The following is a 22,594-nucleotide window of genomic DNA, read 5'->3' on the forward strand; positions in this document are numbered from 1 at the left end:
TGATAAACCCTGGAGACCTTGAGCTTCCACTCTGATAACAGCATGGGACCAGGGATAGGAGATAAACCCCGGGGTTGGCCAAGAGGGGAACCTAATAGGAGACACTGCTATATACTCCCAGTATAGTGAGAGAATATGGAGGGGGCAGCTAGATAACTAGGAAAGACTTAAAAGATGTTTAAACTTTAAAACATACTTTTAACCAACTAATAAGTCAAAAAAGAAATGATTGTTCAAATTAGAATATACCTAAAACTAAACAATAAAAATACCATATATCATAGTTGGCCACTCTTACTGTTCTTATTCAATACTGCTCTGGAGGTCCTAGCCAATGTAGCAAAACACAGAAAAGAAATAAAGGTATTAAGGATTAGAAGGAGAATCAAGACTGTCTTTATTTGTATATACAATTATATATATAGAAAACTCAGAAGAGTGTACAATATTTAGAATTAATATGGCAACTTAAGAAGACAACTGGATATAAAATAAATATATAAAACCCACACTGCAACAGTTAGAAAAATGTGATTTTTAAAATAAATTATTTATAATAGTAAAAAAAAGTATCTAGAAATAAATGCCACATGCATAGACCTGGAAGTCATCTGGGAAGACTGTAAAACCATGCTAAAATACTAAGGAAGTACCTTTAAGTTTCTAGTGTATTAGAATAGCTAAAAGGAAATACCTGAACCAGGTGAACTGTAATCCAGTAGCCTCGATTCTTGATGATGACTATATAACTAGATAGCTTTTATCCTGTGATCCTGTGATTGTGTGACTGTGAAGACCCTGTGACTGACACTCCCTGGATCCAGTGTATGGGCAGATGAGTAATAAGATAAAGACAAAAAATAAACAAACAGAGGGGATAAGGGATATGGAATATTTTAGGTGTTTTTTTTTTTCTTTTTTCTTTTTTTTTTGGAGTAATTAAAATGTTCTAAAATTGATTGTGGTGGTGAATGCACAACTGTGTGATGATACCGTGAGCCACTGACTGTATACTTTGGATGGATTATATGGTATGTGAATATATCTCAATAAACTTGCATTTTAAAAAAAGTACTAAGGAAATGGGAAGATATGCCATGTTAGTAGATAAGAAGATTTATTATCATAAGGACATTCTCTCCAAACTGATCTATAGATTCATTGTAATGCCAATTAAAATCTCAAGAGGGTTTTCTTTCAGAATTGGACAAGTTGATTCTAAAATTCATATGTGAGAGCAAATGCTCTTGAGAAAAATAAAGGAGAGATATGCTACCAGATATCAAAAGTGGCAAAACTAGTAATTAAGATAATGTCCTAGAGGCACAGAGATAGATAAATAGATCAGTGGAAGCAAACCAAACTCCTCTATGCTTGGAAACTTGACTAATCAAAGAAAAGACACTGTAAACAAAATAAAGGAAAGACCGTTTAATAGATTGCGCAAATACATTTGGAAATACATATAGAAAAATATGAAGCTGGATACCTATTTCACATTCAACATCAAAATCAACCCAATGAGGATCAAAGTCTTACCTGAGAAAGGCAAACCAACAAAAGTTTTAGAAGACAATATAGGAGAACATCTTTATGTCTATGAAGTAGAAAAGAATTTCTTTAACAAACATACAAATCTAATGTGGGAACCACAAGCCTCATGTGGCTATTTCAATGAAAACTACTTAAAACTAATAAAAGTTAAAACTCAGTCACAGTAGCCACATTTCAAGCACTCAGGAACCACATGTAGCTAGTGGCAGCTCTATTAGAGGCACCGATAAAGAACATTTCCGCCATTGCAGAAAGTTCTCTTGGACAGCATTGATCTAGGAATACACATAAAATTTTTAAACTTCTAAAGTAAACATAAATAGCCCAATAGAAAAATGGACAAAGGGCATTAACAGGCATTTCACAAAAAAGAAAAACACAAAAATGTACAATAAACATGTAAAAAGTCATGGCAGCCTCATTAGTAATCAGAGTAACACAAATTAAACTCATTAAATATCATCTGAGACACCCCCAAACTGATGAAACATTAAAAATCAGGCAATATCAAATACTGAAAAGGGTGCAGACCAGCAAATTTCTAACATGCTGTTTGTAAGAGGGTAACTCATGACAGCTCTTTTGGAAGCAGTGGCATTATCCCGTCACATTGAACATTCTGGTGGCTTAAGAACTAACAATTCTACTCTAGAGCAGTGATTCTCAGCCTGGTTGAACCACCCCTTCCCCAACCCAATTCCCACCCTCACCCCCATCCCCACCCAGGGCATTGGAAATTAGAAGACTTCACATTCCTTCCTCCACTCCCTACTCCCTAAGTGCTCTACTACCTTTAACAGGCGGAGGAGGCTGGGGATACTAAAATTCCCTTATTGAATTATTCTATCCAAACTGCACCAGGAGATATGAACAAAATTTCATAGCATCGTTACTCACAATACCAAACACTAGAAACAACCCAAATGTAATCAACAGGAGAACGGGTACATAAATTGCATATAATGGAACACCACAGAAATAGAAAACAAAGGAACATTGGCTACAAATATCAACATAGGTGAGTCTCAGGAATTTGTCTTGAAACTTCAGGAAACTTGTTTTACCTCTCAGAGCTTCAGTTTACTCATCTGTAATAAGGACAATATCTTTCCTTCAAGGTTATTTTGAAAAATCAGTGTGAATCATATATTGAAACTGCCTAGGCACCAGGGTTCCCTAATTGCTCAATAAATTGCTATAAATTTTTTACATTATATATAATTTAAATAAATTATCAATAATAATTTTTTAAACACACTCGTGCATAGCTAGATAAATAAAATAACGACATAAATCCAAGATAACAAACGAACTTTCATGTTTGAAAACAGCAGAAGTAAGAACTTGTATCCGTTACTTCAAGGAAAGCAACAAAACTGATATCCCTGGATCAGTTTCCTTAAACAGTTATCAAATGGCCTTTGGGCTCTTAAAAACTTTCCTAGAATGTGTCTTTGTTTGGGAAATCTTTCCCCATAAAAACATTTTTAAATTTCATGACCCTAAAGCACTCTCCACTATTCCGCAATAATAAAGAGAGGAATTATGAAGACTTGCTAGAGTCAACGACATGGTATTCACAACAATTTAGGTGATTCTTTCTTTTTCTTAAAAATCTAAAGGTGAAGAAAATAATGCATGTATAACTGCGTAGGCCCTCTCAATTTAACCTGCAGAAACCAATAAAACATGTCAATTCCTATAAACAGGAAACGCTGAACTTCAAGATTAAACGACACCACAGTCATTTATTATAAATAAATAACTATCCTATAAATGACTTCACTCTAATCGTGCTCGCAAAGATTCTTCTTCTTGTAAAGCACTTCTGAAGTTTAGATAACTCAAGTTCTTCTCCACAAATCAAAAAAAAAAAGGCAGCATCTCAAAGAGTTTAAATTATTGTGGATTTTACTACACTTCTCTTTTTATTCTGTGGAAGCACTCTGCTACAGCATCTGGTTTTTAGCTTGGTTCTGTTTTTTGCTTAAGTTTCAAACCCAGCTTCAAATTACCAGTTGATGGTCACATACTGTAATGAAGTTGGCGGATTAGCTGAAATTAAAACCCAGAATCCTCTTTACCACCTTTCTTTTCAAGCACAGATCAATTATTTATGACCAGGTTCACCAACACTAAGTTTTAATTTAGGAGGCAGTCCATTTGAAGCCAGCTATAAATAAAGTAAAAAGAATCTGGCTCCAAAACTTTTTGACCCTGCACAGTATCAAAAAAGATGGGAGAAAAGAAGCAAAGGAAGAATACAAGAAAAGAGCAAAGGAAAAGAACAAAAGCCGACATTCACCAAACCACTTCTATGCCAGAACCTTCCACATAAAAAATTTTATTTTTATTTTCACTTAATTTTACATCATACCATTTTAATTCTCACAACCTCATGAGGCAGATATGTTCCCTCTTATTTAAGACTGGAAAACCGAAGTGCAAAAAAGCTAAATTGCTTACCTGGGGTCACAGAGTAAATAGGAAAGACAGAATTTGACCTGGATTTGTTTGATTCTAAAGTCTGGGCAACTTCCTCTACATCAGATGAAACAATTTCTAATATTTTGACATTTGACTCCCTTAGAAATTTTCAAAACAAAAAAGGAACTAAATACTGTTTCCAAAGTATAACATGAATAGCAGAGAACCATCCACACAACTATCTCAACTGCTTCTAAGAACCTGAAGTGTGATGCTGTCTCCATTACACTTGAGATGTATATGAAATTATATATACGAGAACCAGAGGAAACCTCAAACGGACATCACTTGGAAAGAGTGATGAAGCAACATCTAAAAGCAAGACAAAGACAGAGAATGCTAAGTACTTAATAGTCTCTTACCTGCTGTACTTCACTTTCTCCATTTGAGATTTTCTCAGTGTACACAAAGGAGTTGAATATCCTCTGCAATGAAATGAAAATGAGCAAACATTAGATTTTCTAAATAAGACAGCCATTTTCTTTATGGGAGTGTGTGTGTGTGAATAGTTTGTTTACAACACAAATAGAATCAAGTGGAAAAATTTTAATTACGATATGGTAATTTTACACAGAGAAATTCAAATATCAGCCAAAGTTAATCATACTCATATAAGCAATACCCAGGCAATCCTGCAGTGAAATAAACCAGATGTTACACTACATTTTTTGCTTTCAAAAATACATTTAAGTATAGATTTCCAGAGCCCATGCCATTTTATACGACTGGTATAATTTGACAAAGTTGTGTTTCTCATTTAAATCCTGCACTCCCTGAATGCTATAATTGTTTACAGATACTAAAATCTAATGTAATAAAGTTCTTTAAAAAGGATTCTTTCCATATTCTCTCCTGTCCCTGTCCAGTCAGTACCTCCCCAAAGTTATCTATCACCATGACCCAAGCACACCCTCAGGAGAGTAACTTAATAGGGCTTGCCAAATACGTGTAGCCTTAAGAGAAGAGCTAGTTCTGACATGCCAGGAAATACGACAGCCATGCCAAAACATTAGCCCAAACTATGGCACACAAACACACACATTCTTCCACTGGTCTCTGCCTAGCTAGCACCCACACTCCTCCAAACACTGCCCATATTTAAAACATCTCTGCAGACTAAGGACTTTACCAAACCTGACCATTACTGAGCAATCATAAGAGATTAATACATAACAAATGAAAAAAGTGAGTCTCCAAGACATGTATCTGGGCGGGCTTCATCATTTATATACTCCAGCTTTAAAGATACTCCTGGAACTCTCCAGATAAGTAAGGAATCAGACCTGGAGATGTCAGCCAAAATTTCCTCTTTGCTTCCTATCCTTCTGCCAAGGATTTGTCAGCATCTGGGAGAGCTTAACACACCTGTGTGGTTGTGAGGAAGAGAAGTGCCAAGTTCATCAAGTGCTGTAGAATGTAAGCCCAGTGCAAGGAAGGAAGATAAAAATGGGGGTGGGGTGGGCAGACAAACTTAGGAAGAACTGGGGTAAATTAAAGTCTGGAAAATTATAATAACAAATTATCATGGTGCCTCCCCAGTCACACCACTCATTCATTCAACAGGTATTTATTGTCCGTTTCTTCCTAAAAATGACTTTGATGACAGGAAAGTCTTTATTATAGATTTCTAGTAATGATGATAATGATAGTGATATTGGCTAATATTTACTGAGTGCTTACTATGCGGCACACAACCTTCTAAGCATGTTACATCTATTTACTTATGCAAGTCCTATAAAACCCCTTATAACGTGGTAGATACTAGTATGATCGCCATTATATAGTTGAGAAAACTGAAGCATATTTACTGAGTGCTGAATGCAATGAACATACTGTGCCTTACATGCATATCTAACTCAATCCTTATAACAAATTTATTTCAGCTTTAAAGATGAAAAATGCTGAGAGGTTAAATAACTTACACAAAGTCACTTGGCAAGGCTGGGATTTGAACTCAGGCAGCGTGTCTCGAGATCTGGTGATCTTAACTTATGCCTCATAGGAATTTGTTACGAGGTTGCTTACACATATTAAAAAAAACATTCCTGTCAGGGTCTAACACCGAATATAATGCAGATCAACAACCCCTTAGGTATAACTCAAAAATTCAAAACACTCTGAAAAGCAAAAGTTTTCAATAACCCATTTGTCAGCAAAATATGACATGCTCTGAATTTATCTGGCAGTAAATCCTAACTTGAGGCATAGTTACACATCTTTATTAAACCCACTGAGAGTAAATATTCACGCATTCGGCTGCTGTTGCATTAATGCATTTGTTCATGAGGTTCTGATCCAGGTTTCACTATGGGTGTTTTATTTTCAAGGTTGCATCAGGATTCTGAATCCTGAAGCACATCTCATTCTGGAAAAGGGAGCAGGAACTTGGAATGACTTGCAAGGTTAGAAATTCAGGCTCAGGTGTGGACACAAGATTTCAAGGTACACAGTGAGCTTCCGCGATGGTTGGAACTAGGTCAGTGGACAATAGCCGTCCTTCTGAAAATGCAGGGCCTGCTAAGACCCAGGTCTCATAGTTCAAAATTTTGCATAAATTATTTCATTTGATCTTCTCAACAACCCTGTGTGAAACCACCTTTTACACATTTAAAATGCAAGGCTCATTATACCACCTGTAATGTCCCCTTTTAACCACATTCAGATATATTATTCAGTGGTATTAATTACACTCACAATGTTTTGTTACCATCACCAGTATAATATGTTGCCAGAACAAAAACAAACAAACAAACAAAAAAAACAAAGCAAACACAGGACTGCACAACATAATAATGAACCCTAATGTAAAGTATGGACTATAGCTAATAATATATTTTAATAATATTCTCTCATCAATTCTAACAAAGTTATCACACTAACGTAAAATGTTAAGAATGGGGGGGGTGTGTGTATATGGGAACTACATATTTTGGGTATGATCTTTCTGTAAAATCTACAACATCTCAAAAAAAACAAACATGGCTCAAAAGTTAGAAAATTTATCACAGGTAAAAAGTATACCAAGAAGCACGGAGGCCTGATTCTAGGTCCTGAGTGAAAAAACAGATATTGCTTTCAGTGAAGCTATTAAACAAATGTATTCCCACCACCTTTTTGTTCAGGATAGGCAAGGAAATGGAATACCTGAATGTAGGGGAAAAAAAAAAAAAAAAGTGGATTTGGTTTTCTTTATAACCATTTTATAATGTGCTGGCATAATCTTACATATGTGACCAAGGTCAAGGGTAATTAGAGTCCCAAAAAAGGTTTTATTTATTTATTTTATTACATTCTATTGGCATGTGAAACTGAAAGGGAAAGATTACAGGTTTTCTTAGTTTTGTTTCTAATTTGAAAGCCAGGAATCCCAAATGAGATACTTTGATGAAATTCTGGTGACATCAGGGTAAAGAGTTTCATGATTGTTAGAGGACTTGAAAATGGAAAATATTTCCTAAAACATGAATATGGTAAGTGATTCCAACAGGTCAGATCCTTCAGTCCTCTTGGATGATTAATTCACAGAAATAGAGGTAAGGGCAAGTGGGCATTCTATTCCACTGGACTGTCACTTTCCCTTATCCCAGTTCCCTGAGGAATCAAAGGAATTCCAGAAATTTGAACTCTTAATTTAAAAACAACTAGAGGAGTCAGGACTAACTCCGCAGTTTACAAGTAGCTAGGATATCCCCCAACTTCTGCCCATCACTCTTTCTCGTTCTTCATGTGGGGTGACATAAGCCAGACACAAAAGGTCAAAATTGTGTGATCTCACAGATACCTGCGTAAATAATTAGAATAAGCAAATTCATAGTCACAAACAAGAATATAGGTTACCAAGGGCCAGGGTGAGGGTAGAGAATGGGAAATTAATGCTTACATTGTACTAAATTTCTTTTTGGGGTGACGGAAAAATTTTGGTAATGGACGGTAGGGATGGTAGCACAACATGTGACTAACAGCACTGAATTATAAATTTGAATGTGGTTAAAAGGGGAAAATTTTTAGGTTGTATATATGTTACTAGAATAAAATTAAAAAGCACCATAGGATTGTACAACATAAACAGTGAACCCTAATGTAAACTATGGACTATAGTTAATAGTACAATTATAGTAATATTATAACAATATTCTTTCATCAATTGTAACAAATGTACCACACTAATGAAAGGTGTTAATAATGGAGGAGGAGGGTATATGGGAACTCTATTTTCTGCATGATTTTTCTTTAGGCTTACAACTTCTCTGATTTAAAAAAATACATATTAAAAAAGAGGCTCTGTTCAAAGACTAAAAGTAAATATATGCTTTCTTGCATAAAAAAGAGCATTTAAATGGGCGGGGCAGGGGTGACAAAAAGTTGTTATTTTAAACGGAATTATTTCATTGAATCCTCTTCACAAGTTAAATCAAAAGAAAAAGAACAACCATTAAAAACGTCTTATTCTATCCTTATGAGAGCCGTCTTCTCTGATCTAAAAACAAAACTGATCTCTCTCATTAATACACACACTTTGGAACACCGACAGTGACTTCTAAATAACAATATGCTTAACGTATGACCCAGCAATTCTTATCCTTGGTATATACCTAGCAAAATGTGTTTACATATTCATCAGAAAACAAGTGTGAGAATGTGCATAGCAGCACTTCTTCGATTCAGCCTCAAACTGGAAAATACCCAAATGCCTATCGGCAATAGATAGACAAGTAAACTGTGTTGTTTCCACACAGTGGAATATTTAATAATGACAATGGAACAATTAACATGCATCAGCATGATGAACCTTACAAACACAATATTGAATGAAAGAAGCCAGACACTAGAGTACAAACTGTATAGTCCCATTTATATAAAGTTCAAACACAGGCAAAATCAATCCATCCTATTAGAAGTCCAGATAGTTGAGTGGTTACCCTTTGTGGGAGAGGGAACAGAAAAGCACAGGAAGGGGGTGTCTGGGATGCTGGGATGTTCTGTTTCTTGATCTGGATGATGGTTACAGGGACATGTTCACTATTATGAGAAACATCAAGTGGCACACTTATGACTGCACTTTATGTGCATATGCCATACTTGAATAAATTTACTTTTAAAATACATTCTGGGCAGTTTCTTTAAAAATAACATATTCAAATTTTTTCTTATATTTTTTAAGCTGTTTATATGTTTATAAAAGGGAAAGTTCAGAATCCTTTAAATGGCTCTTATAGTAAAAAAAAAGTCTAAATTACAATCCAAAATCCAGATGAAATTGGGACTGTACTAACTGGAGAGTCAGCTACCAATTCATAGATAAGGTCTCCTGAGCCTTCCCTGGGGCTAGATATTAATTGCTCCCTCATATTCTAAGTGCATACCATTACTTAGCCCTTTAGGTTTCTATCCAATGGTACTGAATAAACCTGAATTTTCAGCAAGAAAAAAAAAAAAAAACACATCTTGCTCTAAACTATAACACGAGTTAATCAAACCCTCTTCCCCTTTGCATAGTCCATTCTTTTATTTTCTAAGCAATGCTACCCTCTCTTCCCCCAAAAACGATGTTCAACCCAAATGAAGTTAAAAGTTAATAATAGCTGAACACATTTTTCCCTTCCTCCAGTCCAGGAGGTAAAAAAAAAAAAAAAAAAAAAAAAAAGGCCAAACATCATGAAATGTGGGTAGCCTACTTTCCCCTACCTCTGATCAGGCTGCCCCTCAGTCCTTCCCTGCCCCCACTCCCCACTCCACTGACCCACCTTCCCTGTCCCCATCTCCTTCCCTCCAAATCTCACTAATTGAGCCGGCTTAACAGATGGCAAGAGAATTGCACTTTGCTGGATCAGAAACAATCATATGAGTATTTAATAAGCTGGTCAGTTCAGCCTGTTGGCCCCACCCTCACTCCCCTAACAGCTCTGCCAAACTTTAACTAGATGTTTAAATGAATGCTACAGCAGAGTTCCAAAGTGAAGAAATAAATACCTCCACAAGCCTAATGAGATTCTGTTGGTCTCCCTCCCCAATTTCTGCTAAGAAAATGCAGGACTGAATTTTTATTCAAAAGCTTATTTTCTTGCTATTTACAGGTCTCTGCGGCAAGCCAGTACACACTGACAGCTCACTAATAGTTTCATTCAGCTCTGAATCTGTTATTACGATTCTAGGCATTGTATCCAGAGAGGAAGAAAATATGGATCAACACTGTTATCTCAAGAAGTTGGCTAACACTAACCATTTTTTTTAAAAAAGTGCTGTCATTTAAACAAAGTACAACAATCACTGGGTTGGGAATTGAAGGCAACTTAATTTAAGTGTTTCAGGAAAGAAAACACATGTATGACTTTATTCTCCCCTAAGGATACCCCATGAATAATCTTTAACCAGATTTTAAGGGATCCCTCCTGCCCAGAAGATTAGACATCATCTGATTTTTACCAGACTGTTTAACTTAACACTATGAAACATATGGAAGTCCAGAAAACTCACATTCTCTGAGGAAGCTGACCATTCCACATACTGAGGTCACAAATCTGTTGCTATAAATATCAGTCACTTTTTAATCTCTCAACTTGTTCATTATAGATACAAATGGCTTAAGAAAACAGTTTGCCAAAAGCATTCAAAAGTCTATCACTACTCACACTCCTTCTATCCAGTGTATTGACATATGTGTAGAAAAAATGGGACAAAAAGTAAATGAATAATGGGGGGGTTGGGGGATGGGACATTTTGGGTATTCTTCTTTGCTTGTATTTTTATTCTTGTTTTTATTTATTTTATTTTTTGGAGTAATGAAAATGTTCAAAAATTGATTTTGGTGATGAATACACAACTATATAATGGTACTGTGAACAATTAATTATACGCTGTGGATGACTGTAGGGTATGTGAATACATCACAATAAAACTGAATTTTTAAAAAAAGTCTATCACTAAAAAGAAATATTGAAAATAACTGAAATGTCCAAAAAACAGGGGGCTGATTACCCTTCATCCAATTGAAAACATATTGTGTAGATATTAAAACTATATTTATAATGATTTTTATGAATGAGAAGTGCTTATGAGAATATTTCTAAAGCAGCATTAAAAAATACAAATATTATTCTAATTATATGAGGGTGGTAGGGCGATTACATATAATAATGATACCACTTACATTATCAAGGGCCAGGCACTGATTCAGGTGCTTTACAACATATCATCTCCTTTAATTTTCACAACAAGCCCTTTATGGATTTGTCCTCGTTTTTACAGATGAGGAAAATGAGACTCTGAGGTTAAGTAACTTGCTCAAGGTTGACCATTTGTAAGTGGCAGAGTGTGGATCCAAAGTCAACCTTACCACAAAGGTTATGTATATTCTTCAATACTAATATCATCTTAATAGAGAAAATTTATGTAAAATCTAGAAATTAACCAATAGAGTAACAGGTTTTTTTTTTTTAATGAATAATGAATCCAGAATATATTTTTCCTTTTTTTTTGAATTTTTTTCTAAATCCCAAAGTTGAGTACACATTACATTTATGGCAGATAAAGACAAAATTTATTTTAAAAATATAAAATATTGTCAAAAGTTGTCAAACTCAAAAAAGGGCATACATTTAGAATTGCAATTAAATTCTACAAATCCCATTTGCCCTGGATGACCGAAACCTCAAGAGCTTTCAGGAGAAAAAATAAACGCATGGACTTACATTTGTCCCTCACTATAAACTGAATCTTGAACACCAAAATGACTTGTAAGATACAGGGACATTCCCATTTTATAACAAAGGGAAATGCTCAGATACTCAAAATCACGGCAGAGGAAAAGGCCTATATTGGGATTTTAAAACAAAACTACTAAGCAACACAATAGATGACCTTGTACAATCGGTTCGCTGGGTATATATGACCAACAGACTTCCTTATTTTGTTTTAAGGTTACTATAAATAATGATATAGCTAATCCTTACACAGTGCTTACTACCTGTCAGGCCCTACATAATTTACTTATTTAATCTCATAAATGTGGAGATGAATTTATATAAAGTGCTCTAAAAACATAATGAATGTATTTCCCCCAGTTATGAGTCGTTCTACTATTCTACAGTACTCTATTGTTATTCTACTCTCTGATAGCTAACCTATTAAAAATAGTCTCTTGGTGAAAGTTATTCTACGATAGTTGGAGATATGGCAAAAGCAAAAATATTTGCAGAGGTATTTACCATCTCCTGTCCTGATTCTTAAAAACCTCCTGCCAATGGTAATTTCTCCCTTCTCTCCATTCCAGTAGCAAAAATTGTCTATGCTATGAAGAATTGTTTTAAAAGGTAAGAAAGATTTAAAAACTTTTCTAATCATAAAAGTAATATGTTTACTATAGAAAATTTGAAAAATACATGAGTAGAAAGAGAAAAAAAAATGTGTTGCCAAACTGCTCAGTAAAAAGACAACTAATATTTACATTTCATTTCCTTCTAGTCTTTTTGGAATACTACGTCCTAATCATGTGAATTCTTTGACAACTGACCCATGCCACCTACATTTATTTTTCAATGCCCATGATATTAATGCCACAGTATAGCATATATAATAAGCATAAATAAGCCTTTGTAGATCAATTACTCCAGACAATAAGTCTGACAGATCATTATTTTAGTTAGCTATACTCAACATGCTAGCAAATAAAGAAAGGAAGTATCCTTTTTCTTTAAGATAATTTTTCCCCTTCTCTTAATCTATTAACAAAGTCTTTTTCCCCATTTTCTTTCCCTGTCTTCCTTAGGTTCTAGGTACACACATACTACACATACATACACACCCTGCTCCCCTAAAAGAGCAGATACTTCAAGTTCCCCAAAGAACTCAAATTATTAGTTCCTTAGTCTGGCGGCGTTTAACTTTAACCCCTTCAAACCAACATGAGCTCTGAATAGTAAGAAAGCTGTGGGAGAGTCACAAGTTAGTGTCACCTTTACAAAGGGCTGCTTGTTGGGGTCCACCCTATCCCTCAAAAGAAATTACAGGGAAAAAGGAATAGTTGGTATTCTGATTTAGCAGGAAAGTCTAAAGCAATAATCTCAGCAAGCCAAGCTTCTAGTTATGATCGCTTGATTTCCTGTTGCAGCATTCAAACCCGGGAGAGCTGCGGGGCAAACATGAACCCCGAGAACAAAGGCAAGCAAAACAAGACGGAAACACTTCCCTAAATGCAATAAAGGTTCTGAAGGGTTATTGGTTTTTTTGTTGTTGTTGTTTTGGCTTTCAAAGGGGTAAGAGGGAAAAAGGCAAGTAAATCAGTTCCACATGCTGGAAAGATTCAGCCTTTAGCCAATGTAACTTGACTATAAGTAATATTCATGACAATGCACATGGCAACCTCTCAGAAATGGAAAGTCAAGTTGCCCAAATGTTTAAATGCAAAGCAGATGGTGCTAAATTTCCACTCCCTCACTTCTACTCTCCCTAACTCCTAATTCCCCCTCCTCGATCCCCATTAAGGCAATTTTTTTCACCTTGAATAAAAACAAAAAATGTGGGTGTTTAATGGCTGTGCTTTTATTCTTGGGGGGGGGGTGGCGTATTATGTGCATAAGCCTTCAATATTCAGTGTTACGTGCGCACACTCACATACATGCTCAGGTCTCCGGGAATCCATCCACTAAGGACAAATGGAACTGGAAACCTGAAATGTTTAACCTTCTAGACTTAAGCAGCTGATGTTTAATTAACAGCTCAGTCAATCAATCATGTTCTTTCTGAAGGAGTCAGAAGCCATATAAAATATGGTACGTACCCTTAAGGAGCTCACCCTAGTTGGGAGAAGAAACCAAGAATAAAAAATAAGACTAACAGTGAACAACACAAAACAGATTCAGTATGAATTCAGGATGTTTGGCACAGGCCCAAAGTGCTGTCAGAGTTCAGTAACGGGGGAAACTGAAGAGATGGGACTCAGGCTCAACTTCAAGGTAGGATTTAAACAGGAAAAGAGAAAAAAGAGCTTAGGTGACAGCATTTCAGAAGATTCACCAAGAGGGGCTGGCACACAGTATGCATTCATAAAGAAAATATTTATTAATTAAACCCCTACACTTTGAGCCAGATACTGTTCTAGTTGCTGGGAATACAAGAGTGAGCATAACACAAAAATCCCTGCCCACAAGGACCTTACATTCCTTGGCTTCAAGGAAACCTTTCTAAAAGGACTTACTAAGCGTTGGGTTATATACTTGAAATTGGGGCATTAAGGATAAGGACACTGCTTTTCTCCTGGAAAAGCTCACATTCTAGAGAGACCCCAAAGCCAATAATTACAACAAGCAATATGTGATAACAGAAAGCTGAGTCTCATAAGGCAACTCTTATGAAAATAAAACCGAACTAAATGGAAAAGGAAAGATGGGGCCGGACTGGGAAGGCTTTTAAAGCCAGGAAGAGTTGGATTTTATGCACATGGCAGGCATTCAGTAAATATTTTTTGAATGGATAAATGAATAAATGTGTATTTGCCAATAAATAAAGAGCTATTAAAAAGATTTTTAACTGGGGAGTGACATGATGAAATAGAATGTTTAAGGATGTTTCTGTTACACATGCTCAAAACCATGCACACAATTTCCTAAACTGTTCCTATGTCTTCTCAATGAAGAAGGAAATTTAGTTCATTTAGAAACCAGTTACCATCCCAAGGGTCCTTGACAACTTTAAGAACCAGGTGAACTGGATCATCTTCCAGTATGATAGTTAAAAGCTCTTGGAGTTTTCCATGTGTCTTATCTCCTCTGTAAGATTTTTTTTTATTGAAGGGATAGTTGTATTCAATTTTACAATCCCTGTAGCACTTGAACAGAGGTATATTATAGAAACTAAGAAATACTTGTTCAATAAAATAATTTAAAAACAATTTAATGAAAAATAAAATTAAATGATTTGGGGTTTAAAACACCATTGCAATACTGCATTCTGAGATGACATTTCTAAATATGCTATTTTGAGACTGGATATTTTCAAGTGCTACACAAAATGTTCATTTATACCATATCCAAAGAGAGAATTTTTATAAATATGATTCTGGTATATTTTATTTAAAGGGAGGCTTTACCAGTACAATTATTAAGTACTGAAAGTGTAAATCAAAACTTATAACAAAACCTAAATAACTAGAAACATCAACTCTGCACAAACTAGCTCTAAAGCCCGGTGAAGCCATTTAAACTCTCTAAGCCTCATTTCCATGGAAAACTGAGTTAGATTATACAAAACACTCTGATCCAAAAATTTCCATTCTATTATTGTGCTGGAATTTTACTGACATACCTATTGCTAGACTTTTGAGAAGTCACTAATGCTAAGAATCTTTCTGCCATATGGATATTTCAAGAAAACTACATTTGCTGATAGAATTTGACTTATATTATTTTAGAAAGATTTTAAAACTTTTCTCTAAAACTTCCTGCAGGGGGAGTGGCCAACTGTTGAAGGGATCAATTTTCTAAGATGAAAATTTAAATAGAGTGACAAAACTGATCTTGAAAATGATGGGTTTAAATGTGGTTTAAATGAATCAAAGCAGTTAGCCTTTATGGAATAAATATGCTGCTAATATGATTACATCCATGTCTCCCAGGTCCTCCTGACTGTATTGTTTTTCGGGTTCTCACAGCCAGGGTGCCTGTCACGCATATCAAATACCACGGTAACAGCTTTGCCTGTAAAAGCACAGCACAACATGCCATGATCTTCAGCAATAATTGTTAAATAACATCTTGATTGAATTATGGCTCTCTCTGGGCTCAGATTCACAATATAACTAAGATGAATAAATAAATGCTGGTTAGAAACTTTCTTCAAGTTTTAAGGGTAAGGAAAAAAAAGGTGAAAAAAAGGAGTTAAAACAAACAAACAAACAAACAAAAAAAACCTCTGTGTGGCCACTTACCGGCTGGGTGGCCTTGGAAAGATTACTTAGTTTTGCCTCAGTTTCCTAATTTGAAAAATGGTGGCAGTAATATTAACTACCTCACTGGGTTTTGGTGAGGGTCAAATGACACCATGCATGCACAACATTTACCCCTTGCATACAGTAAGAGCTCAATAAATAGTAACTTTTAAAAATCCTTCCCCCAAAAACTAACTACTCCCAGAAATAAAAATTCATGGAGATTTGAGATTTTCTGCTTCTTGACCTCAGCGTCAGGAACTCTTCCAAATCAGCATGTCTGAAGCCTTCCAAAGTGCCAAGACTTGTTAAAAACTACATTTTCAGGAATTGGCTTTGACATTGGATATCCAGTTGTGACATGAGCAGCAGCCCAACAAACTCACTTCTTCAAGTTCCTTTAAAAACCCACAGGTAGATGGGGTCCTTGAGAAAGTCACTTTTCCCTTGATTAGTGATATGGTACCTGGCAGGGAACACCTGTGTGAGCATGAGCAAATTGACGGTTTACATTAGCCCAAGGCTTTGGACACATATGCCAAAGAGGCCAAAGGAGTAATCTGAGGTTGAAAAATGTTGCAGAGGTGCTGGTCCCAACCTAGCATTGCTCAGAGTTTTTCCCCTTGACCAAGGAGGTGAGCAGTCCCCAAAATGCAACCTGCATGGACTAAGCAGACAGGGACTGCTGGAAAACAGAAAACATAATAACCATCCGTACCTCAAACAGAATCCATGGACTCATCTGCAACACCTTCCCAGACCTACCCAAGCAGAGCCAAAAGAAAATTAAGCCCCGCTTGGTGCTGTCACTGAATATTCACTTTCACACTTTTTTTTGCAAATATTTGTTTTTAGGCATGAGTTTTGACTTTCCAGAGGCAAAACAATCCATACTTCCCTGAAGAGGTGGTTTAGTGTAGTGACTAAAGTTTGGGCTTTGGAATCACCTAGACCTCAGACATCTCAGCTGTATGATTCAGGACAACATATTTAAACCTTCTGAGTCTAAGTTTCCTCTCAGGAATTTAAAGCAACATGCTTCCAACTCCACAGACAGAGAAAAGAAGAATAGTCACCTACCAGGTTTGCTATTAGAATTAAACAAGATGACAAACATTAGCCAGCTAGGACAGTGTCCAGCATATTCTTTTTGCTCAATTATATGTAGCTGGTATTAAAATTATTGTCATTTTCTTTGAATATTCAGCATCTAGTATAATCACTAACACACAGATGTCCAATAAATGTTTAGTGGCTAAATAAAGGATTTGGTGCCACTACTCGGAGCCAGGACTAAATACTGGTTTCTCCTAGCTTTCAGTCTCCCACCACAAATTTTTTTACCATGCTGACTGCTTATGTAATTGTTCAAACTGACTGCACCATGTCTAAACTTTTGAGAAAACTAAACCGTATTTATTTACCCCACAATGCCAGTTGGAACAGGAAAGGAAAATATATTACCTAAAACTACTTCACAAGGACAAAGCCAGAACACCCAATTATTCTCCCCACCAAATAAATATTTAATTTGGCTTAAGCTCCTGGAAAGGAGCTGGCATAGTGGAAACAGCATGGGTTGTGGAGGCAGAGAAACCAGATTCTGACTCCCAGATCCATCACTCACATGGAGGCATGCTGCTGAAATGCCCAAGACCTCCATCTTCCTGTCTCTAAAAACGGGTAAAATAATATCTACCTTTGGGGATAACTGCAAAAGGGATTATGAAAAGTTTCTAAAATTAGATTATGGTAAGGGTTGCACAACTCTGTAAATATATGAAAAACCATTGAATTGTATACTTTAGATGGGGGTACTTTGTGGTATATAAACTATACCTTAACAGTATCTACCTTATAGTCAGAGCTGTGAGAACAGTTACTATCTATATGAGCAATACGGCAGAGAGCACATAGGAGATGCCCAATAATAGTTATATTAATTTGGATTTCTGCCATAAAGGCAGGGGTTACCAAACTTGCAGGTAAAAATCCAATTCCTGGATTTTTTTGCTATGAAATGCAGATTTCTTGGCCACTGCAGATCCAGGTAAGGCTGGAAAGCAGCATGTTCAAGTATCATGGAGGTGATCCTAATAGAAGCATTTGAAAAACAATCCACCATTTGAAGAACACCGCATCAGGGAACCTTTCAAATCAAAAGGCTTCTATTGTGAATCCCTCTAGGTCAGCAATGATCTACCTATATTGAACTTCTGCATGTATCCAATGTATTTCCAGAGTGTACTTGAAAGTAAGATCCAGCTAAAAGGAATTTCTTCACCACCACCACCAAAAATAATAAAGAAAGAGGGAAGGGGGGAAAGAGAGAGAGAAATGCCCACTACTAGTGACCATCTAAAGGGGAAAAAAAGAGACATTTTCCAAAATTTTAGGCACTAATAGCCACTCTCCCTTGCTACTACCAAGCTCAGGCTCAGAGACGAAATAAGCTTTGTGGGGCTTCCTGAGAGGACAGGAAAAAGAAACGAAGGGGAGGCACATTTCATTTGTAATGTCTCTGCCTGGCAACCACCCTGAAAAGCACGTATTAGTACCTCTGTTTTACGAATGAGGAAACTACGCATGATGAAGCAACTTCCACCAACGACACAAATCCAACAGGAAGCAGAGCTGGGGGCTGCTCTTCCCACAACTCCAGGAGTCCCAAGGGAAACTAGGATCAAGATCTGTAGGTCCCTCAAGCAGCTAGAGAAGCTCGTGAGCCTCCTTTGTCCTAGCCATAAGCCTTCTTGAGCTGAATGTCCTGGAAATGCTCATATACCAGTTGTGGACCAGCTCTGTTTTCAGGTACTGGGCACAGGCGATGGGACAGCCCAGAGTGGGGGTCTGGGGAACACAGCACTAAAGCCAGTCCAATCCAGGGGAGCTCATGGTGCAATGCAGAAGAGGAGGTGTAAAAGGACAGCTGTGACACAGCAGGGTAAGTGGAGGTAGTGGCAAGCATGAGGAAGAGGCTGTCCAAATACAAGCCAAAGTCATTGGCAGTCTTGGTCCCAGCATTCAACAGGAAATATTATTAAGATTGATATGCAGAACAGGGGAGGTAGCAGGAAGGTTAATTTGCCTAGGATTCATATTCATCACAGGCCCCAAATCTATACTTTTTATCTTCTCCTCTAATGAGATTTTATATACAGTCAGAGATAAAATGACAGAATGGAATGTGTGTTACATTAACAAGACAAAGACATACCAGGTATATGAATTTTTTTCTAATATTTTAAAATTAAGTACTTCAATTAGCTCATAAATGGTACAATTATACTGCATTGTCATTTTTGTGTCAAGAGTTAATGCGTTATATAGAAACAGGCATACTATAACTGTGTTGGTAACTCGGGCCATTTCTTCATTTACTAATTATGCTGGCAGCCTCAAAACTGGAGTTGGACCTTTTCAGTCCAAAGGCCCTGAGACTCTGTTAATAAGACCCCTGGATGAACCTTGGATATGCAACTATTTGCAATATTGCCCACCTATTGCTGCCCACCCGAGCCCAATATCCCTGAGGCCTCACTTCAAGGCGCGGTCCAGAACTCCAGCCTCACATACTCAAGTAAACTGCCCTAACTCTCTCATTCATTTTCTGTTCACGCCCTGCTTCCCCCTACAGAAGATACCAATAAACCCGAACAAATTCTTCTACTGCTGCTATCTTCTACTCTTACTTTCCTGCTACTCCTCCTCATTATACTCTTTCAAGGGCAGAAAAAGCACCCCCTATTTTATAGGTGAGGAATCAGAAGTTCAGAGCTTGTGTAAGATCACAGAGCTCAGTAAGGAGCAGCGCTGGGACTCGAACTCAGATGTGTCTGACTTGAAGGCCAAATCTCTTGGCCCTTCTTGGCTCAAAATTCTCCAGTGGCTTCCCAACAATTGAGAGTAAAAGCCTATTCTGGTTCCAACCCTGCCCGCCTCTTTAAACTTCTTTCCTGCCCTCTCCCTCAGCTCAGTCTGGTCTGGGGGTTGCTCCTCAAACCAGCGGAGCACTCTACAGAGGCAGGGGCTCTTGCACTCCTAGTTCCCTCTTTCCGAATGACATCTCCCCTAGATGGGTTTGCTCCCGCCCTGCTTCCAGTCTCTGCTCAAATGCCATGTTATACAAAACAGCAACCCCAGCAGTACCTGTCACTACATGACACACCATATATTTTATTCTTTACTGTCTATCTTCCCATATGGTAAGCATATTGCATGAGTGCAGGGTCTTTGTTTTGTTCCCAGTGTTCCCAGGCCCTAGAAGTAGCATGTAGTAGGTACTCAATTAATGAACCCATGAAGGAGGCAAAAGCAGTACATCTACCATGGGAAAAACATACCCGACTGGGAATACATAACATGGGGGAACTTTCAAAGATGCTATTTCCACTGCCTAAAAAGTGCTTTGCCGCCTCTAATTTATCTACTAAGTTAATCATGAAGGGTCCCTTAATTATTCACCTCCTTGAAAAGTCTTTCCTGATCTCTATGCACTGGAGACTTCACAATTCTAACAACAACTGGCAAAATGCATAGCAACTATTTGTTTACATATCTAGCTTCCCCTGACACCAGGAGAGATTTTGGAAGGACTGATTCCTTTCATCTTTGAATTCCAGAGTCCTATCCACTACCCAGCACATAGGAGGCATGCCATTTTTTTAATGCATGGTGTCATTCTACCTCCTAATATGTACCACAGAAGCTGCCAGTATCTAGGTAACAGTTAAAGAGTCTGTCATCAACCTAAACTGTGATTTCCCAGCTGGAGATCAGTATCAGCAACCAAACCTGCCAGAGTATATAAACAGGCACAACCCATGCTGACACAGCAAACACTTCTCTTGTGTTTGGGCAACAAAGGGACATGGGGGGGTAATAAGCAAAGTAACAAGCTGAAATCACTCTGAACTCATCTCTGTTTGTAGATATAGGCTCTTCAGAATTAGACACAGTTTGTTTATGTTGCTATTGACCTTGTTCACACCTCCCCAAAATAAGTTCTTGAAGGCAATCTCCTTTGTAAGTGTTTTCTTTGCCTTTCGCCCTCTCTCCCTTTTCCATATAGACACACCGGGGCATTTTTACACTCTGTATATATATTCATATTCACCCTAAGTCACTAATGAAAAGCAAAGGAGCTGTAGAAGGCAGAGCTATTTGCCAGGTATGAAGAATCCTGGGGTTCATTCACCCTTGACTTAAATTAGGTGTTTTGTTTCTAGATTCCACCCTTCTCAATCTCTTCACCTCTAATTATTAACCTGAGGTTCCTGGAAGAATCCATAAGCACTGTAAAAATACAGCAGGTAAAATTAGTTTGCTTAACATCAGAGTAGAATTGCCTTAGACTGCAGTGAACTGAATTCCCTGAAGCTGATTTATAGACCTCCAGAGTTTCCTTTCAAAGAGGGTTTTGGGCAGACAGGAACTAAGGGTGCTTTTCATTATGTCCACAATGCACCAATTCCACGTTTAAGGAATGAGGCCAGGGGAGAACCATTCCATGCAATGAACAGACTTGTTCTGCATTACAGAATTGGCTGAATTTGATATACAGTTAATTGTCAATAAGGTTTACTCAGACATTTAAAAAAAAAAATCTGCTGGAGGGGAATAAGGCTTAGTGAAAATGTATTTGTTTTACTTCATTCTTCCTTTTTAAAAAAACTAGAAGCTGGAATGTTAACACACATCTGGGTTCATTCTTTTCAATTACCCATTCAAGAAGAGAGTCAATCCAAAAATAAAGGTGGGAAAACCCTTTATTACTCTTCACCATGACCAGGTAAATAAGACTAAAGGGATGCATCACTTAATAGCTTTACTATTTTTTAACCTGGTATTTCTCTAATTAACTCTTTTTTTTCAGATGTAAAGTGATTTTTGTCAACGACTTTGGGATTTTCATCCCAAAAGTTATTTCATAAAGCTAAGTTTTCACCTATCCCTTAAGAAGTTGCAATTCTTAAATGTCTAGGAAGGAAAGATGAGGTCCATTGTGGAGGTGAGATTAGGAAAAGTAAAATGCTGAGTTGTTCAGGCACTGGAAATCAGCATTGAAGCTCTTCCAATTAAACTACAAGGCAACATGCTGAACATAATTTTAATTATGAAGCGTTCTGGAAGAGATTCTATCATATCCTGACTACAGGGGGATTCCTGACTCCTACTGCCAGGCACTGAGCTGCTCCAAATGATCCTAACTACAGAATCACCAATGTTAGTCTCGACGACTTCTGTGCCGGTTTGTATGTTTATGTCCCCCAGAAAAAGCCATATTCTTTAATGCATCCTTGTGGGGGCAGACATATTAGTGTGGATTGGGTTGGAACCTATTGGTTCAGTGTCCATGGAGATGTGACCCACCCAACCGTAGGTGATAACTTTGGATAATTTCCATGGAGGCATGGTCCCGCCCATTCAGCGTGGGCCTTGTTTAGTTTACTGGAGCACTATATAAACTCAGACAGAAGGAGCTCACAGCAAGCTGGAGCTGAGACAGACATTTTGAAGACAGCCGTTGGAAGCTGATGCAGACATTTTGGAGAACCCATTTTGAAATGCAACCTAGGAGCAAGCAGACTCCAGCTATGTGCCTTCCCAGCTAACAGAGGTTTTCCGGATGCC

General features: G+C 37.2%; 1 protein-coding gene across 2 annotated transcripts in view; it reads right to left on the reverse strand.

Moving 5' to 3' along the window:
* The window catches only part of CACHD1 (cache domain containing 1), a 238,237-nt gene that overhangs the window by 138,773 nt on the left and 76,870 nt on the right, over positions 1-22,594 (reverse strand). For both annotated transcript variants that reach the window (XM_037827018.1, XM_037827017.1), the window contains exon 2: positions 4,404-4,466. In XM_037827018.1, the coding sequence (XP_037682946.1) occupies positions 4,404-4,466 (63 nt within the window). The remainder of the gene's footprint in view (positions 1-4,403; positions 4,467-22,594) is intronic.

The sequence above is a fragment of the Choloepus didactylus genome, chromosome 2 (genome assembly GCF_015220235.1).
Source record: "Choloepus didactylus isolate mChoDid1 chromosome 2, mChoDid1.pri, whole genome shotgun sequence".
Taxonomy (NCBI): Eukaryota; Metazoa; Chordata; class Mammalia; order Pilosa; family Megalonychidae; genus Choloepus; species Choloepus didactylus.